A 24,128-nucleotide genomic window follows, 5' to 3' on the forward strand; every position below is an offset into this window, starting at 1 on the left:
GCTGTACACTCCTTACATTTAGGTTTTAAATGCTTTGTGGGAGCAACTGGTTTTGGTCTTTATGAATAAAGTTTCAGTCACAGTGGATGTTACTGATGTTACTGCTGCTCCAGTAATAAATGATAGCAGGTGAAAATAGAAAGTAAATTTTGATAACCAGTGTGTCCAAGGCTTTGGGGTTTAAAACCTGATTTTGTGTTTATTCCATAATCTGGAGACAAAGAAGTTAATCTCTTTCCTCACTGAGGTTGTTCAAACTGGAGAAAAGAATACTTCAGGGAGACCTTTTGTGGCCTTTCATGGAGCTTGTAAGAAAGATGGGGGCAGACTTTTTAGCAGGACCTTTTCCAAAAGAAAAAGAGATAATGGTTCTAAACCGAAAAAGAGTGGATTTACATTAGTTATAAGAAAAGGTTTTTTTACAATGAGGGTGATGAAACACTGGAAGAGTGTTTCAGGGAGAAGTTCTCTCTCCATCTTCCCTGACGAAACACAGGAAGAGTTCTCTCAGGGAGGTGGTGGATGACCTGTCCCTGGAGTCATTCAGGGTCAGGCTGGGCAGGACCCTGAGCAACCTGATCTAGTTGAAGATGTTCCTGCTTATAGCAGGGAGATTGGACCAGATGGCCTTTAAAGGTCCTTTTCTACTCAAACCATTCTATGATCCTCTTTCCTGCACCTCAGCCAGGCCTGCACAGACTGATTTCTTTTCCTGTTCTCTTGCTGTGGCAGCAACACATTGTCCAGCCATACACTTGCATTTTCCTGCCATGGGACATGGAAATGAGGGATAAGACATTGTCTTCCCTTGCACTTGCCATTTTATTAAATGAGAGACGCAGAAAAAGACACTTGGGGTCATGTTCAGTCGCTGCTCACACCCTGCTGCTGGTCATCTGGGCTGCAACTTGTGTTTTCATGCTAAACTAGTCAAGGCTTATGTAGCTCCCTGCCTCAGAGAGCACTAGCTCTGCTGCTTGTGGAGCTTCCTTACTTGCTGAACTTGGGTTTAGAAGTTGTTCTTCAGGCAGAAATAGAGAACCACATGATTAGCCCCTCCACAACTGGTGGGAAAGGCACCCTGATGTCTCTCCAGATCTTCAGCTTCCTCGCTCTGATGGAAATATTGCTGTGAGGTTCCCATTTCTAAACTCTACAAGGCTAATGTATTTCTGCAAACTTGAACATTCTAAAGAAATCAGCCATGAAGGGTACTTACATTAACCCATTGGTTAAAAGCAGCTGCTTCTGACAGAGTGGATAACTCCTGATTAGAAAGAAAAGAGATCAGTGAGTTTATAAGCTATAATTAGCTATAACAAAGTGCTCTTGACTATGGTGCAAACCACCGTGTCTGGCCTGGCTGATGTGACATGGAAGAGGAAGTTTTCATTGTGTGTGTGAAAAGGGATGGCATTAATGTTTTTTTTAATACTGATACTTTCTGGTAATGGAAATGATGAGTTACCAATTCTTGAAAATCAGGCCATGGATTGCTTAGGTGTGTACCTGGTAAGTATTTTGTACTGACCCCAGGCTAAGCATTCATTTCCTGTGATGTTAAACTTAATTCTTCTCTTAACTCCATGCAAAATTGATTGAAGTATATGTTGTTTTAGCTGATATTTGTACAGCAGCTTTCACATCACCCAGCCCTTATTCTGCCACAGTACTTAGAACAGAGATAGATGATAGTATAAGCAGGGGTGGCAGATAGTGCTGAGAGCCATGTAAGATTATTGCCAGGAGCTGAGACTGAGGGCACTTTCTTTTCTTCTGCGCTGTTAAATGCATATTTATTTCACCAATTGACTTGCTTTGATTTTATCTGTCTGTGGGTCAGCACAGTTGGTTTCAACATGATAAATTGATCATTTCCACTGAGAGAGGCTGCAGGGCAGAACTTCAGAAGCATTGACTGCTTGTTGCTCCCAGCTGGGAGGTGAGTGCTTAGCACTTCTGCAGGTCTGGGCTCTGGGATTGGCATTTTTCAACTTGTTTTCAATTTCAAATTTTCAGTTGGTTTGGAGCCAGAAATATGCTCTGCTCCCTTAGGCCCCTTTCCAAGCTGTGTTTTAAACACAACAGATCATTTATCAATCAGGCAAGCAGCTCCCACTGGAATGCTCTTTGCAGGGATCACTGATGGGCTTCATATTTTTCTGGCTGTGTATAAAGTCTTTGCTATTCTCTCTGGGTAAGATCCAGTGTGAGACCTGTGCAGCAGGTCCTGTGCCAGAGGGAGTGACCCCATTACTTACATCTGCAGCGTTTCCATAGCATATCCTACCGTCCCCCTCGTAGCCCTTTGGGCACACACACTCCCAGCCACGAGAAGACTCAAACTGACAAGTTGCCTTCAAACCAGAAAGAGAGAGAATTTGTCAAATACTCAGGAGACCACTCCAGCAAGGATGGCCTTTTAAGCCTCTTACTAGGACCTGTTCATATACAAGCATAAACTTACAAAGGAGTTTTTTGCCATCTTCCATGGATGTTCTCACCTTCCTGTAGGACACATTCCATCAGCCCAGGGCACTACCTCCCTCCCCTACCCACCATGCACTAAGTCTGTAGGAATCTAAACCCTTGCTCCACCTTTTCTGGTTTCCTCTCTACATATTCTGGGCCCTATTCTTTCACTTGAATGATCCATCCTCTGCTGCCCAGAGCTCCTCACCTCAGCTCTGTCCCTGTGCCCCACCTGAGGCTGGGACTGCAGGGCACAGCAGAGCATGTGCAGCCACTGATAAAACTGATAGATGCCTGGTAGAGATGTTTGACTTGGGTAAATATCCCAACAGGATAGTGCATCCATGTTGTAATTGCTGGTAGAAAAACAGCATTTATTTATTCCAGGCTCAAGATAATCCCTGTACCAGCAGATTTGGGAGCAGCCCTTGCAGTCTATCCTCAACTCATGTACCATACTGATGTGGTTCACACAGTTTTTGGTGCTTGTAGAACTGGTTGGAAAGGGCTTTCTCAAAAAGAAATTGCAGGCTTGAAATGGGAAATAAATTCTATGGTGTGCGCAGGAGGCGAGGTGTGATATGTATCTGAACACTTTGTTCAGGGAATGATTAATTACTCACCAGATGATGGCATTTTCCATTTTGTTCCAGGCACGAGTTTATGAGTGTGCATTCAATTCCATTCCCTTGAAATCCATCCTTACACTTACAGTCATTCTGTCATTTCAATAAAACACGACAATTCATTAAAAGGATTAAAATAGTGTGCATATTCTAGACATGGTGAATTAGTTTCCCTGTGTTTCTGTAGCTTAGCATTGGCTTCAGTGGAATGACACTGACTAATATCTGCAGCAGACCTTTATACTGACATCTACTAATGTGCTTTCTGAAAACGTGTTTTCTGCCAGAGCACCACCACATAGAAAGGAGGGAGCACTGGGACTGGAATTTCAGGAGACTGTTTTGGGTAGAGAGCACCATGTGGAAATAACATTGTGGCTGTCAGGGAGAGGAGGCTTTGGGGAAGAAGACAGGGTAGGGAGCCCAAGCTCTGGCAGAGGAAAATGGTTGAGGACATGCACTGAAGGTGACACTGAATGGGAGGACCTACCTGACCTGGCCCAATGTAAATGCAGGTGGCATTCTCGTGGCACCGTGCCGAGGTGCGCAGCAGGCAGTTGTCGATGGCTGAGCAGTCCCTTCCATCTCCTGTCCATCCCGCCTGGCAAATGCACCTGTGCTCCCCTGGGCCTGTCTGAACACACTCAGCCTAGGGGAAGATGCAGAGGCAGCTATTCAGGACTCTTAGGGGGCATCTGGCTTTAGCCATAAGGCTGTCTAAGCTCTGTAGTGGTATCTGGGGAAACAGCCTGGAGCTCCAATGAAAACTGTGACTCTTCTGCAGAAGTTTCTGGCCAAACACTCCTCTTTGCTCACCTTTCAGAGGGAAAAGGACATACTTACATTGATATTGCAGCCAGCAGGGTTTAAAACAGCACAAGGATCAACTTTGCTGCAGCTCAAGCCGTCTCCCTCATAGCCAGGTTTGCAAACACAGCTACAGAGACAAGAGGAGGAAGGAGGCATTACACGTGACAGGACAGCTCTAAAGTACAGTGATTGTTTTCCACTGTAACATGCTATTTATAGGCAGCTTAAAAATGGTAACCTTGGATTCGTGATGCAAGTAGCTCAAGTGTGTACACTAATCTTTTTTTTTTTCCAAAATATTGACTGGGTTAATTGAGCCAAATCAGGGATCCATTCTCTGCATATGAGATGGGGAGTGAAATTAATTCCAAGCTAATGTTATCATTGTAAAGCTGAGCTAACAGCTCTGAAATATTTATGGGCTGGCTATGCTTGCTCTCAGTGATACAGAAGATGGCTCTCTCCCTGAAATGTGTGCAAGACAATGAGCCCCCCCTGTTTCCCTGGGTCCCTCCCCAGGATTAACCTATATTGGAGGGAATTAAGCACTCAGGTTCTGCAGCATCCCCCATTGTGCTTTGTCGTGACTCATTATGGATACACTGCGGCAAGAGGCAAACTTGCTGCATGTGACGGTGAGCTTGAGGAAAGTGCAGGGCAGCTGCAGCTGTAGCAGAGTTTTGTGACCAGTCCTGGCAGGACTGGGGAACCTGTGCTGAAGTCTGTGGTGCTGTGGTGTGCAAAACTTACCTGAGCTGACCACAGTGAGATATCGATCCTCAAACTGCTGAGAATTTCATTCTTTCTCAGCAAGGCTTAAACTCCTAAATTGCTAAGGAGTGGTTAGAAAGAAGAGCTTCCTAAAAGCCTCTGTAGATGCTGGTAGGAAGGGAGGTTTTTAATCAAGAATCAGATCTGAATGCAACTATCTTTCAGTGTAAAATATATAAGGTACAGGGTATTGAAAACACATAATTATTATCTTGCAATCAAGGCTGATGTGGTGCATGCTTATGCTTATTTGCTGCATAGCAGGATTGCAGTGGCTGCTGTCTGTGCACTGCTGCCAGGGACTGTTTTGGTCAGGCAAACGGGAAGGAGCTGCAGCACAGTGAATTTTAATTTGATGCAAGTTACTGACTTACCTCACTGTGCCATCGCTAAGCTGACAGTCTGCATGCACGTGGCAGAGCTGTAGGGAGGGCTCACAGGGAACAATCTGCTCCTCACAGAGTTTCCCTGTGTACCCAGTGCTGCAGGATCCAGGAAGACAGGTCCCATCGCTGTCTATTCGGTTATCACACTTCCCATGAATGCAGAGGCACTCTACCAGAGATAAATTACAATGTGCAGTCCCATAGCGGAAAAAAACATTTATCCTTGCATAGCATTTCTTATGAATCAGCCCTTCCTATTTTCTTCAAGAATCTAAATTTTCGTATTTTTTAATCTCACTTTGATGGGGGACTTGTTTGTTAGTCATAGCCATGCCTTTTCAGGTGTGTTTTATGGGTAACTCTATAAAACCTGCTGTATTTTTACACTTCTCTTATAAATGAATTTCAAAGTGCTTCAGAGAAGTAGGAACAAAATGCTGTGTCCTAGACTATTAAAGTGATTGATTGCACGACTTTTGCTGTGACAGAGCAAGCCTTTAAGCATTGAGCCCACAGACCCTACAGATTGCACAGTGCTGGGTACTCAGAGCATCAGCACAGACCTACCAGCACTTTGCAGAACTGGTGGATTGGTGCTGCTGGAGGCACAGCAATGTGCCCAAAGGACACAGCAGGAAAGCTTTGTGCATTCCAAAGAAGTGCCAGTGGTGACTAGTAAAGCAAACACTTACTACTTTGGTGGGAGTTTAGCAACTACCACCATTCCTTATGGAAGTTGTGTCTCAGCTTTTGTCCATGTACCTCTGAACCCTCAAGTGAGCTCTGCTTCATGAATGGCAGGCTATTTCATAACAAAAAAGACTAACAATGATTTTGTAGATGAAGAATGTATATATGTTTGATGTTGTATATGCTGTAGGCTCTCAAAAGTATTATGGTTTGGCTCAGTAGGATTAAATCTATCAGTGCAGAACTATAAACTATAAATTAGATCAGAAATTATTCAGTAGGGATAGTTAAGTGGCCTAAATATGACTTGTTTATAGATCTAGTTGTTCTTAGATTAGTTATGCTTGTCATTGCAGGCAAAATCTGTTCTGTTGTGGGCAATAGCAGATGGGAACAGAATAGGAAAGATTTTCTTTTTAATTACTTGTGTGAGTGAGACAGAAATAAAAAAGAACATTAAATTAGTATGAAACAAGCTATGCCCCCTGCAAAAAGTAATTTAGAGTATTTACACAGACCCTGGCCTTATGACGTGTCCCTTTGAAATAGGAAATGAAAATACCCCAGGAACATCTTGCTCATCCTCCACAGGGACAACCAGTTAACTCCTACCTGAACACCACTAGGGTCCAAAAGAAACAGCCCACACTCTTGGGCTGAGGCTGCAGAGCTGCACTTACCTTTGTCACACTGAGGTCCATATTTGCCAGGGTCTGAGCAGAACTGGCAGCTCCAGCCTTGAAATGCCTCAGAGCAAACACAAGTGCCATTTCCATCCAGGCCATCCATACACTGTGATATGGAAGGGAGATGATTGTTATGTATGAATTCAAGCAAGTCTTTACCCTAGAAAAGGGACTACATGCCTGTGCATATTTTGTGACTCTGACAGACTCTCAGGAAGAACCCCAGGTTTGCTGAAAAAGTTTCAAAGAAAAACTTTCCTTATGCTTTTTCTTTGCTGCTATATATTCTACCTTTCTTTGCAGTTTTTATGTGAGAATAGTGAGCTGGGTCATTACACTGAGCTGTGCAAATTAAAAGCATGAGAATGGGCCACTCAGCCTTGCCTGTGTGCTGTGTGTTGGAACCCTAGAAATCTGCAATTTGGACATCTGAGTGGTGAAAGATTCCTTTTCCCTCCTACCTATAACTGACCCTGAAATTCATGGCCATCACTGGACACAGATGAAGGGGGCAGCCCTTGTGGAGCCCAAAATTCCTGCTGGACAGAGATGCTCCAGGAACTTTCAGGACACAGCTTGTCTTTCCCCACCCTTGGAGTGCAGGATGCTGCTGGATGCTCTGCTTACCTGCCCGTTTCCAGAGCAGGGTTTGGAGAAACCTCCTGGACACGGCCTGCAGTCAGGGCCAAAGAAGCCTTTGCAACACTTTGGTTCCTGCAAAATAAAGAAAATAAAGAAAGTATATGTTTTTCAGTGCTTTAGGGCAGAGGCAGTGCACAAAGATCAAGTCTTTGTCGTGTTTTGGCCCTCTGGGAAGGCCCACAGGGATAACTGTCTCTGAAAAGCCTTGTGTTGAACCAGAACCAGCCCCGCAATGGCCTTGTTAAAAACCTGGAGGGGTGTTGACAGCTCAGTAAAGGGATGCACAGACCACCAGCTATTGTCCTTGTTCTTTCAGTGTTTGAAATCCCCATCCTGTCCCCACTTACAAACATGCCAGTGGCTATCTCCTCATATTGTGTGCAGTCTCATGTTTGCCAGTGGGAGTACAGTGGAATTGGGCTGTAGGCAGTCTCCTTGGATTCTGAGATCAGGAACCTCAGGATATCTCACCCCAGGGAGATGCTGTGACAGCCAGACGTGCTGCTTTGATCCTTCTCCTTTACCTCTGCATCAGGGTGGGATTTAGCCACCATGCAGCTCTGAATGGTCTTTTCAGTCAAATCTGTTGTTTTATTTGTGAAATGCCTTCTTGATCCATTTATTTATCAAGAGAAAGTGTATTAGAAAAGACTCATTTGCATGTGTGATTGCAGAGAACTAGGACTTAGCAGAAGGCTTACAAAGCTTACAGTTTTTAGGCTTATCTGCCTGTCACTAAGTGGTGCTCATGAAGTGCAGAAGCCTATTTAGGAGCCCCAGAAGCCAGAAGGGTGTAAGAACTTCTCAGGGGCTAATGGCTTCTGCAAGAACTAGACTTCCCAAGCAGTAGTTGATGTGTGTTTCTCATGAATATTTCCCACTCATTGTTATCCAATATCATGGGAAGTCCTGGGACAGGAGTGGCTGGGACCAGGAGAGGATGAGCTGTCCTGTTCTTCATGGGTGAAGCTGTATGGGAAAATGAATTCACCTGGCCTTGGAGCCTTGTGTGAAAAGTCCTGCATGGCACAGTGTGAGTTGGCTGTTGTCAATAACATGACAACTAATCTGGATTTTCCCTGAGATTTAGCTTTGAGATCTACACTAGCTCCTCTCAGCCTGGTGTTGAAGTGCATGGAAACTACATGGACATGCCCAAACATCTCTCAGCTGCAAAAGGAAAGTTCACCATATATAAGACAATATTTTGAGAAACTTTTACATACTTTTCCTTCAGGAGCTGTAATACTATAGCTCTGCTGTTATATTGCAATGTCCTGGGGTGACTTTATGACTCCAGGCTCTTGCAAAGCTGTTTTTTTTAAGAGGATGGGCATTCAATAATGAACCTCTGTTTTGACAAAGGCTGGAACATGCACAAAAGGGAAGCTTTAGTATTTCTAAGCTATGTAGAGTTCTGTGATACAGTCTTAATATCACAGCATAATTTACCTGGAGAACAAAAAGCACCTTGCTGGTATTGCATTTTAAAATTTTATTAAATCATCTATTTTTCACGATATGAAATTTCATTTCATTGTATTCTGACTACTGATTTACAGGACTACTATCAGTGAATTTTTATAAAATGGGGAATAACATTCTCATGGTAGCTAGACTTGAATTTTGTATGCAGAGAAATATGCAGCTAAATTTGCATCTCTTAGATACAAAGCAGATGGGAGGACTTCAATCCTTCCTGAACCTGTGTCTGCAGACTGTTACTTCAGGGAAGATGCTTAATCAAAAGGAAACTTTTAACAGATGTGAGGTCTATTTTAAACATATTCGTTTCATTAACTCTCAAAGCATTGTCACAGTGCTTCTCATTCCTCACATCTCTCTGCTGAAATAGGACCTGAGAAACAAGTAAGAGCTTCTATGAAGTATACAGGGAGTTTTGCAACAGCAAACAAAATAATGCTGAAATTATCAGATGATTCAGTCATTGCCAAAAAGAGGTGAAAGTACCATCTCTACTTGTATTTTTATTCAGCCTCCATATGGTCCTTTTGCTCTCTATATTGGCAGAACAATAACCAAAATATGGGCATGCCTTCCTATGTCCCCTGTGCCTTTTGTACAACTGGGGAGCCTGCAGGGAAATGTCACTTAGGATGGGCTGTGCATCCTGGGGACAGGGAGCCAGTGCACGTTGTAAACAACCTGCACACACACCCTAGAAGGAAACAACAGGGACAGGGATTTGAAAAGGCATTATACCAACTGCTGAGATGCATACTTTTGAATGGCGTACCCTGTAAATTTTAAGTACCTCTGTTTTATGACTTCTAAGTGTTACAGCATGAATCTGGAACCAAAGGGCAGCACCAGCAGTATATCTGCTGGCTTTGATTTTTGAAGAATGGTTGTTAATTTCCACTTTCTCCTTTCTTTCCCCATTTTTCCTTCCCTCACTCCCTTCTTTTAATGAAGCTTCCTTGACAGAAGAAATCAAGGACATGAATGCATTGCTGTCCTCTACTCGACTCAGTATAAATGAGTTAACTAATATTGTCTGAGAGTCTAGTGAAGTCTACACATTTAACTTCTGTGAGAATATCTTATTTCTTCCTGGAAAACCATGGATTATTTGAGTCTAGAATGCAGGCACTGTGAACACAAATTTGTCTTGTGTATAGGTGGCAAAGAGAGAAATATTCTTTGTTTCCAAATCCTGGATTCTGTACTCCATTAAGCTCCAGTGGTACATAGATATATTTTTGTCTTCACCCTTTGGTTGCTTTTCCTGACTAGCTAATTTATCATCACGTGGTGGTGACAGAGGCTGGCAATTACATTACTGAGGATATATAAACTCCATTGGCAGTTTTAAAGGTGAATTCTCTACAAGCTCTACATGCAATTACTTCAGAGAGGTTGAAACTTTCAGAGTGTGGATATGGAGTTTGTCAAAGCTATTGTCCTTGTGACTATTAATGTCTTGTTTTTCAATCAAGTTAGCATGAATCCTAGAGTCAGCATCCAATGTGTTACGTGCTTCTGTTTTGTAGCCATTGAACAGGAGACCATAAACCTGAATTATGTCATTTCTCCCACAGATTTATCACTGGAGCTGTGGGGAAAGAATCAGGTACTGGTTTGGATTTAGCAGTCCCTCATGTCTCCAAGGCTTAAAGGAATAAAGAACCAGACTTACAAAAGTATTCATGCAGCAAACAGCTGAGGTACCAACACCACTCCTATTTTAAAATCTGTGGGTCAGATATATATATTTTGGCAAATACATTTAGATGTTATAAAAGCTCTTTTACAAGCTTCATAGTCATGTCTGAAGCTGACATGAAGTCTTGCCTTTGTCTGAAAATTCCTGTAATTGTGCTTTTGCCCCTTTAGAACATAAAAATCTGGCTGATTGTTGTGGGCAAAGTTTTCCTCTGTTGGTGCTGCTCTTCCTGCTGCTCAGTGCCACTTAGTGTCACCTACTCAGTCCCTTTCTCCCCCTGGAATGGTCCCAGCCACATGCACCTGCTCCCTCCTTTTCCTGAGAGTGGGAGCCTGGTCTCTCTCTTCTGCCACGGCCCAGTGGAGGAGAGAGAAAAGAGTCTGCACATCCAGGCAAGGTCAGATCTGTTTTCAGTAGCAGATTGACACACTGCCTTCACACTGAAGTAGTTGGAGCACAGAGATATATTCCCATCAAATCTGCCATGGGGGTGATGGTCTCTGGGGGAAAGGGGAGCAGGGAGTTGGGGTCAGCTGCTCCTTCAGTGCTCTGAGCACCACTTGTCAGAGATCATCAGATCTGGCCATGGTCCACACATCAGGCAGCTACTGAGCACCTGCTGTCCCTTCCGTGCTCTTTGTGACATTAAGAAAAAGCCCTGCTTTCCTTCAGCTAGGCTCAGCTGCAGCTTTCAGCATTTGGGTATGGTTACACAGATAAATATGCATTTGCCCAAAGGTTTCATCTTTAGGGATGCAAAGTTCTTGTACATGTGTAGATCTACAGGTTCCCACAAGGTTTGTGTCCTTTAACTCTTCAAATACAAGTAGTATTTATTAAGTGGTGTTACTCCTGTTTTCTGAGAGTGATGGAAATGCTTGGTGCAGAGTAAAAACTGCAAAATTTCTCAAAATTATGTTTTCCTGGTTAGCATTGCTTTGCTTAAATCATGGAATATATAACTATATTTTTAGCAATGCATTAAGATTTCAAGGCTGACAGAAGTGCCTAACTTAAATTTGGGGAATAATTTTTGCGACCAACAGTGTTTGTTTTGTCTTTAAATTAGTTTTTGTCTGATGCTTTAGGATCAATTGATGTTGTAAATAATTTCTAGGAATTTGAATTACTGGAATGTTCTGGGTGTGGATTGCTTTTTGCATCAGAGATTGCTGCTTGGAGCTTTGCCTGGCTTATGACTATATTGCAAGTGCAGCACTTTGTAGTTACTGCCAGAGGTAATAGATCTTTACTGCCAGTGTTTTCTTCATTACAGTTTGATGCTGTCCAGCTCTGCTGGGAACCTCTTTGCAGGCTGTGGTTCTGGACTGCTGTAAGCTGAGACATTAAATGTTTTCCTTTTGTACCGGAACTGTTACTGGCCCAGATATGGGCTTGAACATGGTCCAGAGGCAGCTCACTGGAGCTGTGCTTGCTCCAAGTGAAAAGTTTGGTCTGACATTCAGCCCTCTTACCAGAAACAGCATCTGAATGTTACCAAGTAAAGGCCTGGACTGTGTAACCTAAGTAAGCAAGGTTTGTCAAAATCCACCCTTTTAAACAGGAACAGTTTTGTTTCTGGAGGAAAGCAGGGCTAGGGGAATTTGTGTCTGCTGAAAATAACTTATTTCTAATATACAAATATAAAATGGTTATGTAAATATTTTAATTTTCTGTTTCCTTTCCCTGCATATTTAGTAGAAATGAAAATATTGATCTGGAGTAGTTTGCCCTGAGAACATGACACGTGTAAATTCCCATGTACCATTCCCATCCCCATTGTATGCACAGATGGGACTCAGGAACTGGAGGAAAGAGTTGGACTGGAAAGACAAAGAGTATTTCAAAGGGGTAATGCAACAGCTTAACATTTTTTACAATGGTATAGGATGTGTTCATATGAGTTCCCTGTTTGTAGTACTGCTAGGCTGGTGACCACTTTTATTATTTTATCATTTCCAAAAAATACCTGTTTCAAATGGATGATATCAGAGAAAGTTAATAAAGAGGAAGCTGGAATGCTTTGTAGGGAAAAGCTGGAGATACAGATTCATCATGTTTCTCTTACCTTTGTGACCTGACTTGTCTCCTCACACCAATGTGGTAAGATTGGAACAATTGTGGGTGGGATGAGAACGCCCTCAAGGGTATAAATGCGACCATTTCTTGCAACAATATCTATTTCTTCCATTTTTTCTCCACTCACCAAGACTTGTCCCTATGAAACAATAAATTATTATTAATAATAAAGTGTTTTTAGGTCCTCAAATTCTGATGATTTAAGTTTAAATGTTGAAAATTACTTTCTAGTCATGCTTCTTTTGAATTTGCTATCTAATTTTTATTATGCTTGTTTATGCAGGAAGCACACATACATTGTGTATTTTTTTGAATACTGGTCTTCAGCAGAGGTATCTGAAGTTTTTCCATGTATCTGCCCTGTCAGCCTCTGGAACTGGTGAATAACAGACTGGCCAAAATGAGAAGACTGCTGACTTCAGGCACTGATTTCAGTGGGTTTAAGCATGCCTTGGTGTTCTCTCTGTCAGAGGAGGGGGGAAGTGAGTGATAATTTGGGATCTATCCAAATTCACAGGAGAGAGGAAAAAAAGCAATCTTTCAGCATTTACTCCTGCAGCTGCTCTGCCCTTACAAGAATTTTTATAGGTGCATCTCCACTCCAGAAGAGAAGGAAGTTAACCTAACAGATCAGTTTGGTTTTGCACAAGCACTGATAAATTAACACTTTAAAAAATGTGTTCACTAGGTACATCACGATCAGAGACTAGAATATTAAAGAGAGAAAAATAATATTTTTGTGTGCACTGATAAGTGTTTGAAATTACTAAAATATGTTACAGAATAATTTAAAATATTTTTAATAGATTTTATTTTTGTTTTTAAATAAGGCAGAGCATGAACAGAGATCATTCCTGGACTGTGGATAATCATAAGGACAAAACCCCTATAGAATGGGGGCTATATACTACTCATTGGCTCAGCATCCTTTATAATATTAATGCCGACAGTAGGTGGGAATGAAAAGTTGAAAATTCCTGCCTCATTCTAGCAAGAAATTCCTCTGATAATGCTCCCCTTATCCCATTTTTTATTCTCCCTGCATGCAAATTTGCCTTGATCAGAGTGAGCTGCTCACAGGTGAGGGCTGTGACTTACAGTGCTGGTCCTGTTGAAGTGAATGAACTGCTTTGCCATGGTCCTGATGTGCTCTATTGAGACAAGGCTGGCAACCTCTAGCTGAAATGAATACAAATAGGTTGAGAGAAGTGTAATATCATTACTCTTTTCAAATCCAGACAGATTTCACAAGAAAGACTTTCTTCGGGGCGTGAAAATTATTATCAATGTGGTCAGCCTTGCAGTGACTAACCAGCTTGTGTAACAAAGTTAGTGTCATTAAATCATGACTGAGCTTGCTGGTTCCTGCATTGTGAGAACCTTATTGCTCAAAAGAATATGAGTTTTTCTTCCAATTATAACAATCAGTCTAATTAAAGTTAATACTTGTCTCTAAAAATAGCCCTGTGGTGGTGGTGGTACCATGACACATGTACATGGTCCTTCATGTTGCCTCTGTTCCCTCTGATCCCACTGTCTGTGCTGGGAGTGACCATGGCAGATGATATAAACAGAGCTTTCATTAAGGATACAGACACTTCTTTCCTTCCTTCCCCACAACAGAGACTGAGGTGGGAATGAACTTGCCTCCAGGGAAAACAGAGGGCTTGCTTAGAGGATGGAAAAGCCAGCTCTTTCTGAAAAACAGAAGACTGATTTTAGCAGAAAAGGCTCAGAGATAGCTTGATTTCAATGGCAGTAAGTCCTTTTCCTGCTGCTCATGCCTGCAGCCCTGAAAATACCCCCTGACAGTGGCTCTTGCTCTTACACTCTGGGCTGGCAAAGCAGCTGTGCTCACCTCAGTGTTGGAGACAATGTGATATCGGACCAGCTCCAGCAGCTTCCAGGAGCCCTGCCAGGGCAGAAAAGAGGCTGTTTTAGCCCAAAATGAACCTCAGAAACCCAGTCTGGCTTGTTGAGTGGACATGGGGATGAGAACACCATTCTGGTGCACCAGAAACCTCTGGGTCAGTGGTGGTGCTGAGCTTGTGGCAGGCACCCTGGCATTCTCCATGCCCTCACCCTACACCACATTTTATTCTGATATGGGCCTTCCATGACCTGCATGTGTGCTGGGACAGCAGGAGGTGTCCAGGGGACAGGACACCGGTATCCTCCTCCTGGGACCCCATCAGCAGGGTCTCCCATCCAGCCAAGCCCTTGTGGCAGCTGCTTCCCTTGACTGTTCCTACCAAGGGTGGTGCATTTCAGGAGAGGTTTTGGGGCTGTGCCATGTGGCTGTCCAGTCTGAAGTCTGGGCAAAAGCAGAGGTTTGGGGGCCTGGTGTGGAGGAACAGCATCCCTGAATGTGATGGGAGACCCCAGATCCTTTTCCTCTCTAGCTGATGTCTTGATCCTTAACTGCTGGGGATGGCTTTCTGCCTTGATCATAAGAGCTAATTTAGATGAACATTGCACAATGCATGTATGCATCTCCTATCTTTCTACCTATCAGCTGAGAAAGATTTGCCTTATAGAAAGACTGTACCTCTGCAGAAAGCAGGTAATCCAGAACCTCAGCTTTTATGTTACTCAGAGCCTTGTTACTTGGAACAAAGACAGTGTAAGGCTGGCTGTCCTGCTGTAAATCCATTCCCAGGCCAGTTTTCTGTTTTGGTTTAGAAACAAAAGTGAAATTGCATATTAATGTCAAAGAACATCTGAAAGTAGCTTTATGTAATTGCTTTTCTGGGTTCTTACCTCTATCAAAGATGTAAATTGGCTGTATCTCCCATTAGCTTGAAGTACTGACATTATGGTTTTCTGAAATAGGATACAAGTAAGATTTTTTTTGTAACTTGGAACATGAAATCAACACCAGTCTTATGAGACATTTTTTGACTTACTGCATGAGTCTTAGCTCTTACAGGTTGAATACATTTCATTCAGGGGGATGGTGGTGCTTGGAAATGACAGAGATGGCAGCACTTCTTTCCTGGTGCTATGCTGGATTATAGTTAGATTTTGTCATTGTCCTGAAATATTGGGTGGTGGCACAGATGTGTGTGTATGGGTAAAGGGTTTTTACCTCTTCATCTCCACTAAAAAGAGGTAGAGGAGTAAAATGTTTGAAAAATGCAGCATAAGGAAGAGGATTTTTAAGCAAGCATGATAAACTGGGCATCAAAAAACCCAAAGTATTTAAAATCACCATTTTTTTTTTAATATTAGCCTTTTGGGGGGAGGAATTGAAACTTTGAATACAAGTCTTGCCTGATATCTGTACAGGTGTTCCTTTTAGTATGTGATTCTGGAATTCAGTGAAATTCACCAATCATGACTGCCAATTTTCCAAGGAGTCACTCAGATACAGTGAGAACACCCAAACCCTCTATGGACCAGCTTGGCAGAAGCTGAATGCCTGTTTTCTGTGGAAACTGTGTCATTACCTTTCAACTTGGAATATTGTTCTGTGAGCTGATGTGCAATGGTTCAGTAGAGTTTGTTTAGTTTCTGTCAGTCATCCTCCTTCACATTCACTTAATGTGAAACAATTTTAAGAGAAAGTTTGATATTGTATGTATATAATTTAAATTTATGGCTCACCTCTTTGCTGCTCTCAAATGTTGGCTCCACGCTGTCCATGGCTTTGTCAATAATGTGCAAAATTCCATTGGAAGCAATAATATCTCCCTGCAAAATTTTTGCTTTCCTCCTTCCTCCTTGGATTCTAATCCTTAACTGATTATCCTGAAAGAAGCCAAGCAATGGATAGTGAATTCTTTATTATGAAATGATAGCAGAGTGAGTACAGAGGTTGATTGTACTCTAAGACCCCCTCCAGTTGCCAACACCTGAGCATTTTAAATCTGGAGAGGCTAAAGATTGCTTCCAATGCATATCAAGGAAATGGAAAACAACCCTGTTGGATCAGGACCATATTCTTTTGTCTCAGGACAGCAAAATTCAGAAGAGAAACAGAGACAGGCCCTGAGGGGAATTCAGTATACCTGAGAGTGGTCTGGTGACCGCTAGCAATAAAAATCTGTCAGGAAATGATTTAAAATATTGTTGTACTGGAAAGGTCAGCTCCTATAATCTTATGGCACTCCAACCCATTTCCTTATATTCTATGTATATTTAAAACAACAAGATATTGCTGATTATGCACTGTACTGAAGCCTTCAGGAAACAAACAGGGCTCAGACAGCAAGGATATTTTCCTGTTACAAGTGGAGTGTGTACTCACTGAACACACAAAGCAGATATCTCTGCTCAGGTGCCACTGATCTAATGCAAAACATGAGAAGTACTTGATTTCAGCCTCCACGTAGGCACAATCCATCAAGAGACACATAATGGACCAAGAACAATAATTTCAGATTATAAAATCCAGTATATCATCCATAGAAAACAAGTTTTTGTAAGTGTGGAATCAGACTGCCCTGATGTTTACTGACATTAGATGATCAGGGCTAACGATGAACTTTGCTAGTTATTTTTCCATTTGCTGCATTGTTCCAAGGCTGCTGATGCTCAGTGGGAGGTGGGATCTGCAGCTCATTCAGTGCTTGCCCCATGTGAGCAGTATTCACAGGTTTCCAGCACAAACTCTGGGCTTCTTTCTCTCCCTGACACCTCTTACTGGACCTGGGCTCTCTTAACGCCCCTCCCCTGCCCCCCCAGCTGTGTTGGTCATACCTGCAGATTTAAGAGAACTTCATTTCAGCAAACATTTTAGACCAGTCTGTGTTAGTCTGCCAAGTCACTCAGTGCTGATACCTGTCTAAAAGTAACTTTTTTTTTCCCCTCTGGTTTTAGTGGAAACTTTGGTGCCAGTGAGATTTCAAGTTTGACTTGTGGCTACAGCTGTGGTTTTTCATAATCCAACAGTTATATTCACCCTGATGTCTCCCTGCAGAAAGAGCTTTCCTAATCCTTGTGGAGGGAACAGAGAGCACAATTCTTGCTGTGGGAGGCTGAAAGGCCACTTACCTTTTCTCTCTTTGACATCTCTCCTGACTTGCCAGTCAAAGTATATATTACATTAGCATTATTCAAGCTACTGGTGTTCAGTTGACCTGCAATAACATGGAGTTTAACGAAGTACTGAGCTTTCTGTTTATTTTGAAGAAGATCCTTTATCTAGAAAAGCAGAGGAACAGAGATTTATTTCAATGCAGACTTCATCTAAAAAAAAATAAATATTAATGGTGAATTATTTTTTGTTCTCTTCAGTTGTTACATTCTGAAATTACATATTTTACCCTAGAGTGAGGTGGTGGAGTCTGAAAAAAGTGGAGGCTTCTCTTGGTTTCTGTTCAGCTCACATTGTACCCTTATGTCCCTGCATGAGGAGTTGGTACCTCCAGAATTGTCCTGATGTCAGTGGAAGGTGCTAGCTACATGTCAGTCTCTGTTTTTTATCACTATAGCCTTTTTTTTATCCCCCCTTATATAAAAGGTGACCTGAAGGCCTGGCTGCTGACAATTCAGATCTTAGTTCAGCCCCTGTCTCAACTGAGCGAAAAGACTTTGAACACAGTCATGTAAGACAATCCAAAACTTGAGGTGTGACAGCGTTCTACCCTAACTTAACAAATTATTTTGTTTTTCTTTCAAGTGGGAAAAATGCAATCTGTGGCCCCTAGATTTAAATGTGACCAGAAGTGTACTGGAGAAAATTATCTGTATCTGCTGAATCAAAACACAATACAGATGAGATTTCTGCAGAACTCAAATCCCCCTGATGTGAAACCTTTTCTCTTGTTTACTTACATTTGTACCTTTGAGTCCCTTGTTCGTTGGTACAAGCACAGTAAATGGTCCCAGAGTGCTCAGCTGCCATTCATAGGTATTTTCTTATGAGAAGAGGGAATAAAAAAAGTTTAAATGCCTATTGAAAAGCTTGTTTAACAAAGAGACTGTGCAAAGCTGAGAGAATAAGCAATAATACTATCTGATTATTAAATATTAATTTAAGATTTGCTTGTCCAAGTCATTAAGAGATGAGAGACAGATGGGATGTGGAATCCAGGTGCTGCTGCATATTTGACACAAAATGAGACAAAATGTTCAGGATGCCTTTGCCAGCCTGGATTCTGTGGCATGCAGACCAGAGCAAGAGCACAAACCCAGCAGTTTCTTTGGAGATGTGTCCTTACAGGAAGACAGCCTTCTGCTCTAAATCAATTCCGTCTCTATGGGGTGGGAAATATGCTGCTGCCAACCTGCTGGTACTGCAAATATCAGCAAACACATGACTGGTAATCAAAACTGATGCACTGAAAGTTAATTAGAATTCATTTACTACCCAGAGGCTGTTTCTGTATCCAAGACAGCAGCATGAGACAGCACTGGTTCTGCAGCTGAAGGCATTAAATATTTCTGATATTCAGCTCTTTTTCCAGAGGTATAAAATCAGAACTGTAAAAATCTTTACAGTTGTTACAGGTGTATTATACAGAGAATGTATCTCAAAATTAATATGCTGTCCCACAAAACATCTATAAATTCTTAGCTTTTGAAAGACATCAGTGTGGAGTGAACATATTGTAAAATAATCTGTGTGTTAATGCATCTTTGTAGCTTCTGGCTAGTAGATCACATGGTACATTTATGTCCAAAACTTTACCAAAGAACATAAAATCTGGGTTGTTGTTAACTCAGCATGCTGAGGAGAAATGCATAGAGAAACTGTGACTGAACTCCCAGTGCTGAGCCAATGGATATTGATCTTCAGTGCTGAGTATGAAAGTCACTGCCAGGTTTTGACCTTGGCCAGCTGAGGGGATTCTTATTCTGTTCTGTTCAGGAATTCATGGTCTTTATTTTAATTGCTGGGCTTTGTGGGACTTAGCAAATTATATTAAACAGAAGATGTTTTTTTTCCCCCCCTATTTACAAGTTTAAGTCAAAGATCCAGCTCAGTTCTAGCAGTGTTTGTCCATAGCTCAAATTTTTGGCCATGGAGAAGATGATGAAGGCTGTTAGTTTGTTCAGTTCACAAGGAACCTGGGAATGCCAGTGTTTATGATGGACTACTGTGTGTCATGCCAGACCAAATCTCATTTGTCCAAAACAGTGGGGGCAGGGAGAAGTGGGGTAACTCTACTTGTTACACTGTGGGGAGAAACTCGCTGTTGATAATGGTGTGTGAGGGGTTGTGGACACACGTTTAGCACTTCTGCCTGGAAGTTCTTGCAGACTGCATTCATGGTGTGAGGAACAGAGCAGCTTTAGATGGTCTGATGGCCTTTGCAGCGAGGGCACGTGTGCTGTGTCGCTCTGTGGGTGGCACTTTGCTGTAGCAGGGGGCATGGGGGGAGTCAGGGCAGGATCAGCCCCCTGGGCAGAAGCTGGCTCCTCTCGTGTGTGGTTACTCACCCATGAGCCAGAGGCTGGATGTCAGCTTGCCCTGCCACTGTCCTCCCACTTCTGCATTTAGCTCTTGGAGGCGCTCCATGATGTTCCCGTAGCACACAAACCCGTTCCCCACGGAGCCTCCCTGGCACGTGCACCTGTGAAGGGATTGGGATTTTTACCTGTGGCTCGCAATAAAATGTCACCTGCTGCTTCTCTGAAGGCATTTTCAGGAAGCACCAGTGCATTGCAGTTAATTCTTTGCTTCTGCATGCTGTGAAGTGTGTCAGTGTGTGGGGCAGCCTGATGGATCCTTGCCTGATGTGGTGGTCTCTTGTTAGCTGGGTCAGGAGACAGTGGTGTCTGTCTTGCAGGACCTCTGAATAAAGCTATGTGCAGCCTCTGGTCCCAAAATGTGGTTGTTGGAGCACAGAAATCCACTGAACCTGCCTGTCTGTGGGTGAGGATAAATGTGTTGAGTGTGACTCTTGCAGCAGGGAGTCTGCTTTGTGAAGGTCTCACTCATGTCATGGGGTTTGGCAGGATTAATGGTAGTTATGGGAGTGATAGCAGCTCATCAGCCCTTGTAATAGCAGCATGGGTTTTGTAGAAAAAGTTTTTTCCTTTCAGCAAAGCAATGGGGTGGTTTGTTACACTGACCTTTAAGTAATGCCACCATTTTGGGCAGTAATACTTGTACTTTTAACGTGATCTATCTGCTGCAGCACAAAATCTCATGCTTTTTCAGATGTGCGTGTTGCTGCTGTCTCTCTTCTGGAAACAGCAACTCATATATAACACCTTGTCTGTCTCCTGGGGACTCCAGCCCGAGAGAGGTGCCAGTGATGTGTGCTTGACCCAGTCCTCTGTGTGTCTAAAGCAGACTCAGGTCACAGTGCCCATGAGGTGGACAGACAGACACTGGATTTAATAGCACCCTTCCCAATTAAGTCTGCAGCATGTTCAGTATTCATACAAGCTCTACCCACAATGATTCATCTCTCTGGATATTTTTTCCTAATGGCAGCACTAGAGAAGGAACATCACATCAGCAAAAGATGCCCTTTCTGTAATTATCATTTGCATCTGCTGGTTATTAGAAACACACACCTGCCACTAACACCCCACAGCAGTGGCAGCCTGATGCCAGACCATCTCTTTTTTCTCCATGTATGGTCTCTGCTGTAGCTGTTTCTCTGGTGACAGCAATATTATTTGAATGTCCCCTCAAGTCCCTGCAATCTAGGGAGCTGCATGCAGGCTCAGAGGAATGTTGAGATTTTGGCCAAGACTCTCAAGTTTTTACTCTGATCCTGGGTAAAAATGGCAGCCTAAAAGCATCCTAAATTTTATGATGCTATTCTGAGGGTTTATCCGCTTCTTTTTAAGGGGATCTCTTGAGCAGAGGGAGTGTGACTGTGGAGCCTGGATGAAGGGTTTACAGCTGGGAGTGAACAGCAGCTGCTCCTTGGGTGCTGATCCATTTTTTCTGGTGGGGCAAATATTGCTGAATTGATGTAGGCAGGTCCCTTGCATTTCTGAACAGAGAAGAAAACAACTGAGGCTTCAAAGGAGCTGAGAAATAGCATAGTAGAAAAAAAGGAACTACCCTTGAAATATGGCATAAACCAGATCCAGGTTTCAAAATAAAGCTCTCCTCACTTTTTCATCCAATGCTCATAAAGAAGCAGCTGGTTAAACATAAGAACTTCTTGGCTATCATTTCTGGGGGCACAGTGAACTGCAGAAATGCCTGCATAGCTTGAAACTTCTGTCCTGAGGACAATATTGCTCATGACTGAGTGGACATCCAGGTAACATAGTTTGGATTTGTGTGCCAAAGGAAAGCATTGAACAATTACAGATTAGCACCTATGGCATGGGATCGAACCCTTCAACCTGCCTGTTTCCTCACTCCTCCTGATGAAGAATGGACTTGCTGTGGCTGGGCATGGGGAAGACCAGCAGAACTAAAAAATATGAGAACTGTCACCACTTCAGCTTACTCTATCTCTCTGGAAGAGGAAAGCTCAGCTTTCTGTCTCCATTTTACCAAACCCCTCTGTAATAGAGTTTTGGTTTATGAAGTTACTAATTTCTACATTGAAGACCTAGAGGAAAAATAAGAGTGGGATTAAGATAGAAAATAATAGAGTTTAAACTGATGGTAAGGCAGCTCTCCTTGGAAACCAGAGAGGTTATGATCTAATATGCAGGGAAATTTGCACTGGTTGGAGTTTCATAGCTTCTGGGCAAGGCTGAACATGATTACTGTACTAAAGCAACACTACAGAAAGTGTCAGCACCCACTCAGGAAAGACCTACATGGGAACATAAGACAGAGGCAATTGTGATTTTTGAGGAGGTTGCTGTGTAATGCTTACAAATCAAATATTTGGGTTTTTCCATCTTTGCCTGTCTGAGAGTTTCATCCTGTACAAATAATTTGGTTCTGGAGAAAGTAGAACTGTCTCTGTGGGGAAAGCTAATAGCACAACTGTATCCTTAAAAAAAACAAACCGAAACAAAAATACGAAGGAAGCACTGCAGTTTTGTGGCCTCTGTTATAGCTTTATGTTTTAGAAAACAAACAAACAAAACCCAACCAGAAAAGCCCTCCAATATGCATTTAAAATCTGAGATGCAACCAAAATAGTCCGTCACTTACCAGAATCTATTTATTGTGCTCACATTTACAAATCAACACTTTTCTTTGTAAAGTTCCTCTTTCCTAAACAGATTTTCCTTAGCTCAAGTTTTATTTTAATCTCACTCCATTCTTTGGTACTTTTTTCCCATTAAATATCATTAAACGAATGATGTGCAGCGAATTTTTATTTTTCTTTTCATCCCCAGTAATAAATTTTTCATTTTCCCATTCTAAAATTTTTAAAGCTTTCTCAGCTTTCAAAAATTTACAATGGTGAAACAGAGACCAATTAGGAAAAAAAGCTCCTGATTTGGAATTTTATTTCAAAATTCCAACTGATGTTGTGCAGCATGGTAGTACTCTACACTAAGTGTTGTGTGGGTCTATAAGCAGTCTGTAAGCAGTCTGAGTAGCACACTATGCTGTAGAAGAGAACTAGGGGATATTCTACATAAATTTGTTTGAAATGGCTTCTGCAGAAGTGTTGCTGATATTATCCTGTAAGGGAAAGCTGCATGATGGCACAAGGACTGGCAGTAAGAGTGCTCTCCTGAGTGAGTTCTTTCTGTCTACAGATCTATGTGATAATTTGTTCCTAACTTACAATGAATGGCCCATGTTGTCTTTCCTGTACAAGCTCTCAGCTCCCAAAAACTGTTATTTCAGTCACAGCTCTTTAACCCAGTATGTGGCATCACTGGGCTATAGAAACACAGAAGCCAAATTCTGGGGTTTAAGAGAGCTTTGTAGAGTTTAGTGCCATTTGTGCCTTTTTCCTACCATCCATGTAGCATATTTCTGTACAGAAAAAGCCAAGTCTGACAGAGGTTTTGCAGTTTCCCACCTGCTTGGCTCGAGGTTTTAAGGAATCTGCTAGGGTTGGTGTTGCTTTCACAGCTTGGGGGGGCAGATTCCCTGGTTGTATCTGTATTAGGGTACTCAGGAGAGGTAGGGCTTCAGTGCTATCCCATAATTAATGCCAATTAATTTTCAGCATGCTGCCTGGCGTGTTTCTGGCCCACACCAAGTAACAGTTTTCCCTGGAAGTGCTCAGGCACAGTTGAAGGGATAGCATGTGCCAGGGACTGCTGCCAAGAGGCAGCTACTCTGTTCTGGAAGAGACTTTAGCTGTGAGACAGACAATGCTGCTTGCCCTGAGGAAGAGAAAAGAGGCTTTGGTCCCTTTTATTTACTAGTGTAGAAATGACTTGTGAGTGCTTTAAAAATAAAACTCAATAGGTATTAGCAAATGGCTTGATGAAATCTAACACTATGTTAATTGTCTGACCCTAACCCCATTAAATCTTGTGATTTGTCCTTGATAAAGAAGCCATTAAAGATAACTCCAGGAGGTGTCCATCCACAGGATTTGTTTTAGCAGACTGTTTACTAGGGAAGGAAGGAGAAGCTGTGAAACTTTTCATAGCAAAAATACTCACATAGTCTGTCCCGGTGCAACTGTTGAGCATTTGGCTTTTTTGTGGCAGGTGTTGTTTGTTTCACAGCTGTCCTTCATGCTGCAGCCTTTCCCAGGTATAAAGTTGGTATAATGTTCCTTGCATTCACAGTGGGACTAAATCAGAAGGATGTGAGAAGGGAGAGAAAATTAGCCATGCACAAACTGCGGATTTCAGCATAATTTTGGGAACTAGCTTGAACACTTAAGTAAGTGTCTTACTTAATCACCTGTTGAGTTCAGCCACAAATATAGAGATTACATTTGTACACACCAGCCTGTGTTTCAGCCACGTGCACTTCACTGAGGGA

At 42.4% G+C, this 24,128-nt stretch overlaps 1 protein-coding gene across 1 annotated transcript in view; it reads right to left on the bottom strand.

Moving 5' to 3' along the window:
- STAB2 (stabilin 2) overlaps nt 1-24,128 on the bottom strand; it is a 72,704-nt gene that overhangs the window by 35,793 nt on the left and 12,783 nt on the right. Inside the window, exons 9-26 of the mRNA XM_015628555.2 lie at nt 23,801-23,934; nt 19,736-19,869; nt 18,128-18,210; nt 17,345-17,494; nt 15,956-16,099; nt 15,110-15,172; nt 14,898-15,017; nt 14,208-14,261; nt 13,448-13,528; nt 12,339-12,488; nt 7,069-7,155; nt 6,436-6,547; nt 5,054-5,234; nt 3,942-4,035; nt 3,589-3,747; nt 3,096-3,191; nt 2,262-2,357; nt 1,220-1,267 (exon numbers count right to left, since the gene is read on the bottom strand). Of these exons, the coding sequence (XP_015484041.1) occupies nt 1,220-1,267; nt 2,262-2,357; nt 3,096-3,191; nt 3,589-3,747; nt 3,942-4,035; nt 5,054-5,234; nt 6,436-6,547; nt 7,069-7,155; nt 12,339-12,488; nt 13,448-13,528; nt 14,208-14,261; nt 14,898-15,017; nt 15,110-15,172; nt 15,956-16,099; nt 17,345-17,494; nt 18,128-18,210; nt 19,736-19,869; nt 23,801-23,934 (1,986 nt within the window). The remainder of the gene's footprint in view (nt 1-1,219; nt 1,268-2,261; nt 2,358-3,095; nt 3,192-3,588; nt 3,748-3,941; nt 4,036-5,053; nt 5,235-6,435; nt 6,548-7,068; nt 7,156-12,338; nt 12,489-13,447; nt 13,529-14,207; nt 14,262-14,897; nt 15,018-15,109; nt 15,173-15,955; nt 16,100-17,344; nt 17,495-18,127; nt 18,211-19,735; nt 19,870-23,800; nt 23,935-24,128) is intronic.

The sequence above is a fragment of the Parus major genome, chromosome 1A (assembly GCF_001522545.3).
Source record: "Parus major isolate Abel chromosome 1A, Parus_major1.1, whole genome shotgun sequence".
NCBI lineage: Eukaryota > Metazoa > Chordata > Aves > Passeriformes > Paridae > Parus > Parus major.